A 13,879-nucleotide genomic window follows, 5' to 3' on the forward strand; every position below is an offset into this window, starting at 1 on the left:
TGAAAGTCCATTTGCGGAAAACCACCTAATAACTCTTTGAAAAACATTATTTGCATTTTCCTCAGCTGATTGTTGCTTTTTAGGCTTGATTACAATACTTGTGTCATCTGCAAAGAGAACCAAGTTTGCATCTTCATGAATATAATTAGGCAAGTCATTAACATATATTAAAAACAATAAAGGCCCCAAGACAGAACCCTGTGGTACCCCATTCCTGATACATCCCCAGTCTGAATAACCTGATGTCCTTTGTGTACTAAGTGCGTTTACTGTTTCAACCTTCTGCATTCTACCAGTTAAATATGAAGTGAACCATCTGTGTACTGAACCATTCATTCCATAGTACTTCAGCTTATCTAAGAGGATTTCATGATCCACACAATCAAAAGCCTTAGAGAGATCACAGAAAATCCCAATTGGTGATGTTCTACTATCCAGAGCATTTAAAATTTGATCAGTGAAAGAATGTATAGCACTATCTGTTGAAACACCCTTCTGAAAACCGAACTGACATTTTGTTGAAACGTTATTCCCACTAATGTGTAAAGTTACTCTTGAGTACATTACTTTTTCAAACACTTTTGAGAAGGATGTCAGAAGTGAAATAGGATGATAATTGTTGACGTCTGTCTTGTCACCTTTTTTATACAAGGGTTTAACTATGGCATATTTCAATCTGTCAGGAAATATTCCCTGATTCTGCACAACAACTGCGTTGAACATTGAAACAAAATTAAGTCATTTATGTGGGGAAGGTATCAGTCAAGAAGATGTGTAAAAATCAAATTTTTGGGCCAAATAGTTTTTGTGAAATCAAATGATAAGTGTGCCAAAGCAATTGTAACACCACGTGCGTGCACAGGCGAGCAGTGCAGTGATGACAAAATCGGAATGCATAAAACACATATCTGTAGCAGCGAAAGGGTTAATGAAGAGACAAAGCACTAAAAGTTTCAAAAATTACATTCAAATGAATAAAATTCATGAAGTAAGACACTTCGATATTGTTTTTAAATAAAGAAAATATTATACACCAAACAAGGTTTGATCCCAGAATGTTTCACTTACCAGCCAAACACCATAACTACTATGTTAATGCAGCTCATAGTTCAACACAACTCCTGGAGGACTCTAAAATATCACGCAAAATACCAACAAATGCTATATATGCTTTCACTGATCAAATATTAAATGCTCTGAATAACCGGACATCACCCATTGGTATTTTTTGTGATCTCTCAAAGGCCTTTGATTGTGTAAATCATGGAATTCTTTTAGATAAGCTAAATCATTATGGTTTGAGTGGGGCAGTGCACAAATGGTTTAATTCATACTTAACTGGAAGAATGCAGAAAGTTGAAATAAGTGGTTCGTGTAATGTTAAAACAACATCTGATTCCTCAAACTGGGGTGCTATCAAGCACGGGGTCCCACAGGGTTCGGTCTTAGGTCCTTTACTGTTCTTGATATACATTAATGACTTACCATTCCACATTGATGAAGATGCAAAGTTAGTTCTTTTTGCTGATGATACAAGTATAGTAATAACATTCAAAAACCAAGAACTAAGTGATGTAATTGTAAATGATGTTTTTCACAAAATTATTAAGTTGTTCTCAGCAAACGGACTCTCTTTAAATTTTGATAAAACACAGTATATACAGTTCCGTACAGTAAATGGCACAACTCCAGTAATAAATATAGAATTTGAACAGAAGTCTGTAGCTAAGGTAGAATTTTCAAAATTTTTAGGTGTGTCCATTGATGAGAGGTTGAACTAGAAGCAACACATTGATGGTCTGCTGAAACGTCTGAGTTCAGCTACGTATGCTATTAGGGTTATTGCAAATTTTGGTGATAAGAATCTCAGTAAATTAGCTTACTATGCCTACTTTCATTCACTGCTTTCATATGGCATCATATTCTGGGGTAATTCATCGTTGAGTAGAAAAGTGTTCATTGCACAAAAACGTGTAATCAGAATAATTGCTGGAGCCCACCCACGGTCATCCTGCAGACATCTATTTAAGGATCTAGGGATCCTCACAGTAACCTCACAGTATATATATATTCCCTTATGAAATTTGTTGATAATAATCCAACCCAATTCAAAAGTAATAGCAGTGTGCATACCTATAACACCAGGAGAAAGGATGATCTTCACTATGCAGGGTTAAATCTGACTTTGGCACAGAAAGGGGTAAATTATGCTGCCACAAAAGTCTTTGGGCACCTACCAAACAGCATCAAAAGCCTGACAGATAGCCAACTAACATTTAAAAATAAATTAAAAGAATTTCTAGATGACAACTCCTTCTACTCATTGGCTGAATTTTTAGATATTAACTAAGTAAAAAAAAAAAAACACCTTAATCATTAGTGTCATGCAATATTTTGTGTAATGTAATTTCTTGTACAGTCATCTTTTATTAACCTGACACGTTCCACATCATTACGAAGTGTTGTATTCATGATCTATGGAACAAGTATTAATCTAATCTAATCTAATCTACTCACAGTCGACACACAACCCATAAGTAGTAAACAAGATGATACCTGCCTGTCATCCACTGCCTTCTTAAAATGACTGCTTAGCCTACACAAAAGACATCAAGCCAAAATTTTCAGGGCGGTTAATTTAAATGTGGATGCATCAATTCAGCAATTTACTGAGAAAGGGCATAGAGCCAATTACGCCCATAGCCCATCCCAGTCCTCAATTGTCTGAGACATCACACTGCTTCATACCTGTAAGTCATGTGAATATTCTATGCACTACTAGAAACAGACATTTTATGTACAAAATTGGTGTTTATTGGCAATGAAGGGAGTATTTCAGAATTATTGTTGACTTTTACAATATTTGCTCAAGAAAATTATTTTAATTGTTTCGTCAAAAGGAAGTTTGGTTACATTAGTTTACGGGTATCTCTTGTTCCCGTGCTTGTTCAGAAGTTACTAGAGCAGTTATATGTACTTTGTAATGGTGTGGGGCAAATGAGTGACAAATGTACTAATTGTTTGTACTCTTTACTTTAAAAATTACAAAAAATCCTTTATCAAGTTGTATTTGTTTTACTAACATTATGTTAACATTACTTCAGCATCTCGATGACTTGCTGCTTGTCGAACAGCCTGGCAAGGTCCGCAGGGGTGTTCCCCTCTTCATCCCTAGCCGCCTTGTCAGCTCCCGCCTCGAGCAGCTCGGCTACTGCCTCTGCGTGGCCATTCATTGCTGCCCAGTGCAGCGGAGTTTGTCGCCACTGATCCCTCACGTTAGGGTCAGCCGAGGCTGCCAGAAGAAGCCACACCACAGTCGCATGGCCCCAGCAAGCAGCACAGTGCAGAGGCGTGCTCTGCCACTTGTCTCTGGCAACCACGTCTGCACCACCCTCCAATAGGCTCCTCACAGCCTCCACGTGTCCCTCTAGTGCCGCACAGTACAGGGCTGTCCACCCATATCTGTCCCCTGCATCCACATCTGCACCTACAGACAGCAATGCTCGCAGCTCCTGCACTGATCCTGACTTAGCTGCCTGCTTCAGCCTCCTGGCTTTCTCCTCTCCAGAAAGACTCCTGCACAGAACGTGAATATTCTTACACTTTACTACAAACACACACTCCAAATGAAAAAAAACTATCATAGAAGCAAATGTGGGAGCAGTTGTGAATACACATGTCCAGTGACAAATAAGAAATCTAGAAAGATTCCTTCTAGGATACAGGATAGTTTGGAAATCAGTACATGAAGTAGAAATTCATAGCAGTCTTCACCCAGTTTCCATTAAATATTCACTTTACTGCTTAACTTGACCCATTATGCATTCCCAACAGTTATTTCCTCTGAGTTGAGCATCTCTTTCAGTGAAGCACAAAACTGCTTAACACAGATAATAGTCCTGTATGTGTGTGTGTGTGTGTGTGTGTGTGTGTGTGTGTGTGGTGGTCACCTATAACACTTGCAAATGATGCAATGCACAAATCAGATCACATCTCTATGTGTTTGAAGAAAACTTCCTGACATGTCAGCAAAAGATTTCAGTCCATTTATTCACAAAATTCATGACAAACACATCAAACAGAAAAAAATTACTGATACCAGAAAGACATTTCATCAAAATGTTTTACATGAAATAGTTATACTACAAAAAAAAAACTCAGTTTTTACGTATATCCCAGTGACTGCCATGCCTCTAAAGGCAAGTAAGTCTTGGCTTCATTACCAGACTGTGTATCTCATACTGCTTATGTATGTAGAGAGAAATGGAACCTTGTCATTGGCACATCACTGCCTTATTACAATGAACATAGTAGACACCAGAAACAATCTGTCTGATACGGCAAGGAGTAAAGTAAGGCGAGTTCTTTATAAGGTAAAGGCAATTAATGATAAAGTGGTTTTATTATTCCAGAAAGGGAGACACGACATCTGATATATCCACTAACCACAAACCAAACACTCACACTTTTTCTATAAATATTATAGACACATGAAGATACTGATGTTGCTGTCCAACTGGAAGTGAGTTTGCACAAACAAATTAAAGACTATGAGCTCAGGCATTTCGTATGCTCAAAATGGACCTCAGTGTTCTGAAAATTAGTATGAATATACACAAATAATAAAAACAAAACTTGACGGGAACACTGAACAATGAACCAATCATTCAGAAAGAAAAAAAAAAGTTTTTTGGTCTTTCCTATCAGTTGCTGAAATAGACAATGTGAATTTTGAATGACTGTACAGTGACTGGTAGTGATTTTGACCCCATCCTCCCTCCTTTCCACTGCATTCCTAGACACGACACTGTTGGATGTTGTGAGCCTGTTTTGCCTCCTCCTCGAGTGGGCGCCACTTCACATGGATACAAAGTCTGGTATGGAACACTATCAGTGGTAATACTTCCTATTAAATCACAGAAGAGATGTAAGTGGTATTTACAAATGTAAAACATTCTATGAATAAGACTCATGCCCTGAACTGTGGAATCAGCCATTTTGGTATGGAGCAACCAAGGTGGTTCATGTACAAACAGTTGCCACTGTGTCTGCCACCAATTTTATTGCTTTGGCAGTCAGCTGCAAACTGTTTCAGATCAGTGGGACACTTTAAGACATTTACCCTATCTCCTACTCTCATTATTATTGTGAATTCCATTGGACTAACAAGTTAATTATCAGCTGGCTGTCTCATAGCTTCCAATGCAAGAAACCTCCTGCTCCAGTCCAACAGACTGTAAGATGCCCGGGAGTGCGAATGGGTGGGGTGGTACCTTTTAAACTATTGTCGTTTCGTGACTGTTTCTTGACCGTGCGCCCTATCCACACCACGCACCTTATAATCCCGTGGTGGTCATTGTTCTGCTCCACACTGCTGCTGGATTGCCTGAAATTATATATCGAATTATGCAAGTGGGTTTAGGCGAGCCACTCAATGTTAAAACACAACACTGTATGAACAACTATATTCTGAGATGATTAAAGGAAAATCGCAGGTTGTGCTGTTTACATTCTAATTCAGAAGTGTTATCCCAATTAATGGATGATTAACAGTCCACAATATCATTCGGACGAGCATACGCGTAACCGGCACGACGCGGGTGATTGTTGATGATGCAGAAGCCGAATGATTGCACGAAAGTTCTTATACTTGTCATGCATACACAGATATGTGGTATCAGTCCTCTTTGAGACTAGTAATGATATTTTCACACTGTTCGTAAAGTTATTTTTTCAGTTCTCAGTTCTCACTTATACAAGCGTGCACATAACCGTCGCAGCACAGCTGATTGTTGATAATGCTGAAACACGATGACCAAACGCACATCCTCACGCTCGCTACAAATCACTGGCACTTGATTGCACTCTTTTATGGTAACTAATTTCTACTGATTCACATCAGTTCATTCTGGGAGACCGAATACGGCATGGATGACACGCAACGATAGGATACATAAATACGTTATCAGCAGCGCTGCTCATTTTTACATCCTGACACACTTTCCTCTGAATTATTTACTTATTTTATCACTTTACTGTAATAGCACTTGTAGCAACACTTCAACTTCCATGCTAACAGTGCCTCTCACATGCAGAGCTACACACTACACAACATAGCAGTTCCGTGTCCCAAGCTCGACTCGACAGACGCGGCTGCCTGCAAAGATACTCCACAACTAAGCCAGCGATATGACAATATACTTACAAGATCTTATCAGTGTCTGAGCTACTTTTCTGTATGGTGAGACATTTGTAAGGGTACTTCTGTGCCTCTGAATAATTGGCTATTAAGAGGTTTGGAACCATTTACTCTAAAGCTGTTGTTGAAGCAGCCACATATGTCATCTACAGAGGGAGAAGTTTCCACTTTTTCAGTGTGTGTTGTTACTGGCAGCAATGTCAACCCGTAGGGCTGTGCCTGGGGTGTGAACTGAGTACAGCTATGCCCTACACCCTGAATAGCTGTGGAATGAGATGGGTCAACAAGTGGTTTGGTGAGTGTTGTTCCTTTCCTTAGTGTCACTACATATGATGAATGACTTGCAGTCAGGGAGACAATCACACCCACGAGTGTACAAAATGTCTTCACACCTACTTCGTCATTCTCTCAAGAATACTACATGCTTATGAACATCATTAACAGCAATAGTTCAGTCCAAAATGCTGCAGTGTTACAGACAATCTGCTTCTATGTATTACTCATTGCTCAGCCATATTCAAATTATTGTACATTTATGAAGTTTTAAAAAATACTAAAAGCTGAAAGGAGAAACCTGTAGTTAGAAAAATACCAGGTACACACACACACACACACACACACACACACACACACACACACACACACACACACACACATATCCATCTGCACATACACAGACACAAGCAGACATATTTAAAGGCAAAGAGTAAGGCTCTTTGCCTTTAAATATGTCTGCTTGTGTCTGTGTATGTGCAGATGGATATGTGTGTGTGTGTGTGTGTGTGTGTGTGTGTGTGTGTGTACACCTGTCCTTTTTTTCCCCTAAGGGAAGTCTTTCCGCTCCCGGGATTGGAATGACTCCTTACCCTCTCCCTTAAAACCCACATCCTTTCATTTTTCCCTCTCCTTCCTTCCTTCCTGACGAAGCAACTGCCAGTTGCGAAAGCTCGTAATTCTGTGTGTGTGTTTGTGTGTTTTGTTCATGTGCCTGTCTGCCGGCACTTTCCCGCTTGGTAAGTCTTGGAATCTTTGTTTTTAATATATATATATATATATATATATATATATATATATATATATATATATATATATATATATATATGATGAGCAGATTTTAAGAAAACATACCTTACATGGACAAAAAATTTAGTAAACTCATTTAAATGCATTTGAATCAAGTTAATGAATCAACAGTGATAAAATTAGAAAATATGTAAAGATATGCTAAACATGCTGTGTGATTAGCCTGTAGTGACAGCAGAAAATTTTTGTTAGATCAAGTGAGAATACAGATTTTTCTTCTTAGTGCTAGCAATCTGTAAACTATCTTCTTAATCCTTCAATGCGAATAATAATTTAAAAGAAATCTTTATTCCTGAAACATGAATAATTTCAGCCTTCCTGTTTCTCCAAATAATGATTTTATTTTCCTTCTTCTAAAATGAAAAAATGAACTAAAATCTTTACTTTCTCACTATTACAAGTATATTCTTAAAAATAACTCTGTAGACCTGCTCATTTAAAATGCAAAAAATCTGGCTTCATCAGAAAGATGTTAGTCATTCTTATCCAAAAAACAAAACAATCTTGCTTCCTGGCAAAAAAAGTCAAAGCAAATTCTCTTTAATATGGACTTCTGTGACAAAATACCTGATGTAAATCACCTTGGAATCCATATATTCATAGCAAACATAAAAGAAAGAGGTATCATATTTAGCATCCTTTGTTGTTTAGGAGTATTTGAAATGCAAACTATGTTCCTCTTTTCCTCTAAATCAGCCACAAATGTGATGATTTAATTTGTTTTCATTTGTAGATGATACTCTGAATATCTTTCGATTCTGCAGATATGAATGAATAGCTTTCTGTTGACTGTAGTAGCTTTCATAAATTGTCCTCGCAGCCACATCACAATGCTGTGCTTAGTGTAAGGGGATTCATTCAATCCAATGGAGGTTACAGTTCAGTTCAATGTGCCTCTCATTTTCTCGGGTGATCAACTCTCTCCAGTTCCACATGGCATTGTGATGACTAAATGACATTTTGGGCAATGTGGACTTGGACTTAACAGAATCCTGCTGTATAACTAATCACCAGTAAGAAACACACCATTCCTTACCTCATAATAGCTGGCTTGGAATCATGCTGTCTGTAATGGAATACAAACATTTTTCTTGTAGTATTGTTATATCCCATCCTGTATTTTCCATTGTTTGATTTACAGTCACTTTTGTCATTTAAATTCTGAAAACACAGCACATCTATCCCTCAATTTGGGGGAAGTGGTTGTACCAATTGGTACAAAGTATCTGATATTGCACTCAAAGGATAAATACATTCAGCTGCCACATGTCACTTCTGCCACAGTATATTATTTTTTGCGGTCAGTAGTCCATCGAAATCTGTTAAGTGGTGTGACTAGACTTAAACAAAAGTAGAAAAGTTTGTGTATACATATGGCCAATTATCTATATTTTCTCAGTTTCAGATACTTTTTTTGATGTCACACATTTTTCTTCATTTCTGTCTTTTCCTTTTCAAATTTCCAGCTTCGATCTGCAGACATTTTTTCTTTTCAAATGTTGTCTTCTGATGGCTAAATGAAATGCTCAAAATGTCTACTATTAGTTTTAAATGTCATGTCATGGATTGACTTACTCATTTCCATATTCCAGTTGTCTACAGTATTTGCTTAAAGCCTTGTACACATTGACAAACAATGTCAACATTTACAATAGCTCTTGAATACACTATGTTCATCAAATGCCCCCAAATAAAAATCTGTGATCAAGATCAGGAGTTTGAGCAGGCCAACATGGTGCTATCTCACAATTTCCCACTTTAAAATTGAGCTTTGTCAAGAAAATGTGGTTGTTCCCACCATGCTTGAACCACATACTCTGATGTAAATGTAGTGGAATGTGTTCCGTCAAACTATTTAAATATTCCATTAAAAAGTTCATTTACCATTACCATGCAACTTCCAAAAACAAAAAACAAAAAAAACATTTGAAAAGAAAAAAAATACCTTTAGAATCAAGCTAGAAATTGGAAAACAAAGACAAATGAAGGAAACATGTACCAGCAAAAATGAGTTTCTTTATTTATTCATTTACTTCTTGTTCCGGTGATCCATGTTGTGGCAATATCACTGGATGTGGAAAATGTCAGAAATCTATGGTAGTGCATAAAAACGAAAGATGATGATTTCATACTATAGTAAAGCTTATCTTCAACCCAACACACAATTCTTGAATGGCATTCAAAGTATTACAGCCAGTGGAATGTACTCCTTTTTGTACCATACTTAGATTTGTCTGTTCATAGTGGATATCATGTTTTCTTCTCATCTCATGACTGATACTCACTACTAAGTTTAAAAATGAATTTTTCTTTCCTTATGAAGCACATCAAAGACAATATATATCGTGCAGTGGATGTAAGAATTCCAAGTTTCTGAAAAAGATTCCTGCATGTGGCTCTAGGACGGACTCAACACATGATCCTTATGGATCTTTTTTGTGCACACAGTGTTTTTAGCCAGTGACTGATTACCCCAAAATATAATTTCATATGTAATAATGGCATAAAAATAACCGTAATAGGTTGCCTTCATGGTTTCCACTTTTCTATAAGAAGAAACAATATTTTGCATAGATCCAGATTGCTGTCAATATGCAAGCCTAGGTATTTTGAGATAACCACCCTCGTTATCACCTGCTCACCTATTTTTACTACTATTTCTTCATCTCTGAATGTTGTGTGGAACTGGAAGTAGTTTGTTTCAGTGTAATTTAAAGAAAGGCCATGAATGTTAAACCAGTTCACTGTTTCACTTAAAACCTTATTTGCTATTTCCTCAAGTTTATCTACTTCATTATCAATAAGTAGTGTAGTGTCATCAGAAAAAATGGTAAACTACAATATTCCGTAGAGAGAGATCATATCATTTATGAAGATAATAAAAAGGAGGGGGGGGGGGGGCAGAACTGAGCCATGGGGCACTCCACATGTGATGGTACCTCATTCTGACGACAACACGACTCCATTTTGACTATCCACTACAACTTAATGTTTCCCATTTGACAGGTCCGAGTCATGCCATTTACCTGATGAGCCACCTATGCCAAGAAATGCAGCTTTTTGTAAAACAATCTGGTGAGTGACATAGTCAAACACCTTTGTTAGGTCAAAAAATCCCAACCACCTTCGGTTTTTAGTTGACAGATTTCAAGACTTTGGCGACAAATGCAAATATTGTATATTCTGTTGACAAACCTTTCTGAAATCCAAACTAACTTTTTCTGAGGATATTTTGATCTCTGAGATGCTTAATTATCCTGGCATGCATTAGTTTTTCTAAAACTTTTGAAAAACTTGTTAGTAGTGATATTGGCCAATAGTTAGCAGCATCCGTGTTATCAAATGGCTCTGAGCACTATGGGACTCAACATCTTAGGTCATAAGTCCCCTAGAACTTAGAACTACTTAAACCTAACCAACCTAAGGACATCACACACATCCATGCCCAAGGCAGGATTCGAACCTGCGACTGTAGCAGCCCCGCGGTTCCGGACTGCAGCGCCAGAACCGCATGGCCACCGCAGCCGGCCATCCGTGTTATCTTCCTTCTTATACAGCAGTTTTACAACTGCATAGTTAAACCTCTCAGGAACTATTCTTTGCTTAAGTGATGCATCAAAAATGTGGCAGAGGACTTTACTTACATGGCTGCAGCAGTATTTGAATGATTTATTAGAAATATTGTCAATCCCAGAACAGATTTTACTTTTCAGGGATTTAATAACTCTTTCAATTTCTTGAACAGCGACTGCTGTTACCCTCATGTATTGTACTGAGCTAGGTACTCTGGCTTTCATAAGATTGATGACTTTGTTCATGGAGCCTTGTAAATCTATTTTTTCTGTTAAATGTTTGTTTAATATGTGTGTGTGTGTGTGTGTGTGTGTGTGTGTGTGTGTGTGTGTGTGTGTGTGTGTGTGTGTGTGTTGCTAACAAGATGACCCTCACTTTTCATTTGGATATTCTCACTACAAACTGCATTTTTCCTCGTTTCCTTCTTTACAAAATGCCAAATAGTTTTTACTTTATTGCTCAAGTAATCAATATCTGTCTTCAAGTGCATGTTCTATGCTGCCTGTATGGGATATCCAGAACTTTATTGTAGAGTTTATGGTGATACTCCTATGGGAATCATTTGATCTCTTAGCTGCTGCATATAGTTCTCTTCTAGTTTTACAAGAAATTTTGATGCCTGAAGTAACCCAAGGATTGTTTCCAGATTTAACAGGTTTTCCCTCACTGACTTTTTTGGAAATGTTTTTTTCCAAAAATATTTGTAACTTCATTGATAAATATATTAAATTTTGAGTTAACATCAATTGCAGCATACACAGGACACCAGTATACTACCTGTAATTGCTGATTAAAGCTTTCAGTGGTGCATACATTTATAATCCTAAAGTTTTTCCAACTGAAATTTTCTTTCCTTTGTACATTTATTCGGTTTAGAGTGAGGAATTGCCATTCAAGATCAGAGAGGCCATTTATAATATTTTCCACAGTTAAATTATTGTAAATATCTTTATCTACAAAGACATCTGTTAAAGTGCTAGCAACAGCTGTTAGTACCAGTGGGGGACGCTCCCACCAGACTAAGTTGCAACAGTACATCGGGTGCGCAAAGTCCGTTTTGTTTCTATTTTCTGTTAAGAATTCCACATTGAAGTCACTCATAACAATGGTTGATATAGTTTTCCTACATAAGTGGGGCAGAAGTGATTTTATTTGCCTTAGAAATACATTCAGATTTCCAGCAGGTGCCCTGTAAATAGCCAGTACAATAACTGCCATCGAGTTAACAGCAGACAGTGCAACACACCCCAAAATGCTGTTGATCACAGTAATTGCTTAAATCTAGAGATTTATATACTACATTTTTTTTAATAAATGTTGCAACTCCACTTTTCTTGTAATGGATCTACAGTAATGTGCAGCTAAACTTAAGTTTTCAATTTTTAGCATATGGATTCCACTCATAACATAATAATCTGAGAAACACAGTATATCAGGCTCACTTTCACAGTCATCTTTTAAATTTATTAGTAACTGGTCTTTTATTCTTGAGACTACATATATTTTGGTGGAATAAAGATGAAGTTTGATTTTTGCTCAACCCTGTATTTACATGATGTTCACTAGGAGTGGCTTTTTCCAGTGCACTAGTCGATAGTATTGTTTGAGGAGTGGAAGACTCACGCTTAATGCATGGGATGTTTCACACAATTTGGAATCCTTTTACTTCGTGTTACCATAAAAAAGGCTTGGTTTACTTTCTGTTGCGTGTAGGACAGTTTCTGCTGCATGTGTTGTTTCAGCTGTTGGTCCTGTCACTGATGATTCTGCTGCTTTTGATGATGGTGCTTCTATGGCTGCTGAGACTAGCCGCATACCGGTAAATGAAATTTTGCTGTTTGCTCTATCTGTGTTCGCAATGATTTCATTTATCATTTTACACACAAAGTTTTCTCCTTCATAATTTAGATGCATTCCGTGTTTAGTATGCTGACATCTGCCCAATTTGCCTACATCAAGGACACTACATTTTCCAAACAAAGAACACATTTGTTTTATTTTAATGTCAGTTTTTCGAAGTTTTTTGTTGACACACAAGTGATACATAAGATCATATCTGTAATATTGCAGCTATTGTATTTCGTTGTTTATTGTGTTCCAGGATCTTTTTTTTTTTAACTCCATTAGGCAGTTATTTGCTTCGTTTCTTGCAGTATCATAACACCCGCTACACATATGACAGTCATTTTTCCCATCATTTTATCATGTAAGTCGACTCCAATAATGATTTTTGTTGTTGCTCCTGACTTCACAATACCTGTTGCATCGTATTTTTTGTTTTCTTTGTAAAGTCTCATCATGTTTTTGCCATGACTGTCCGTTAAAAATAATACACTACTTTCGTGTTTGCACTGCTGTACTTTTTTGCTGATATTGTCTTTCTCATTCATCTCATTACTACGTGCAACAGATGGCATGCTCAATTTCTCACCATCAGTGTTAGCCTTAGTGCTGAACTTAGAGCCTGTATCAGCATTCTGTTGATAAAGTTTGTTCGAAAGTTCATGCTCGCTTACCAATGGTAGCCTAAATTGTATCGTATTTTTATTGATCCAGGCAATCTTAGTATTGTATAGTTGTACATATGATATTGGATAGGTCAAGAGAGCTATTTACAAGTAATTTTTACATTATTTTGTAGCAGGGAAATTATATATCTCAAACAAAACAGTTAATACAAATCATAGAATTCTAAGGTTGTACATATGATGTTGGACAGGTCAAGGGAACATATTTGCAGGTAATATTTAATAAATTGATTTTACATTATTTTGCAATAAGGAAGTTAGCTATCATTAATAAAACAGTAAATACAAATCATAGAATTCTAAGGTTGTACATATGATGTTGGACAGGTCAAGGGAACATATTTGCAGGTAATATTTAATAAATTGATTTTACATTATTTTGCAATAAGGAAGTTAGCTATCATTAATAAAACAGTAAATACAAATGTTGTATGGTAAAATACAAACAGCCAGTACAAATGTAATAGTAAAGTAGTCCAGTGTATTTCATAGACAT

At 37.0% G+C, this 13,879-nt stretch overlaps 1 protein-coding gene across 1 annotated transcript in view; it reads right to left on the reverse strand.

Annotated features, from left to right (window-relative positions):
- Positions 1–3,011: 3,011 nt before the first annotated feature.
- LOC126295425 (poly [ADP-ribose] polymerase tankyrase-1-like) overlaps positions 3,012–13,879 on the reverse strand; it is a 93,231-nt gene continuing 82,363 nt past the window's right edge. Inside the window, exon 4 of the mRNA XM_049987909.1 lies at positions 3,012–3,576. Coding sequence (XP_049843866.1) covers positions 3,096–3,576 — 481 coding nt within the window. The 3' untranslated portion in view covers positions 3,012–3,095. The remainder of the gene's footprint in view (positions 3,577–13,879) is intronic.

This window comes from Schistocerca gregaria, chromosome 11 (assembly GCF_023897955.1).
Source record: "Schistocerca gregaria isolate iqSchGreg1 chromosome 11, iqSchGreg1.2, whole genome shotgun sequence".
Taxonomy (NCBI): Eukaryota; Metazoa; Arthropoda; class Insecta; order Orthoptera; family Acrididae; genus Schistocerca; species Schistocerca gregaria.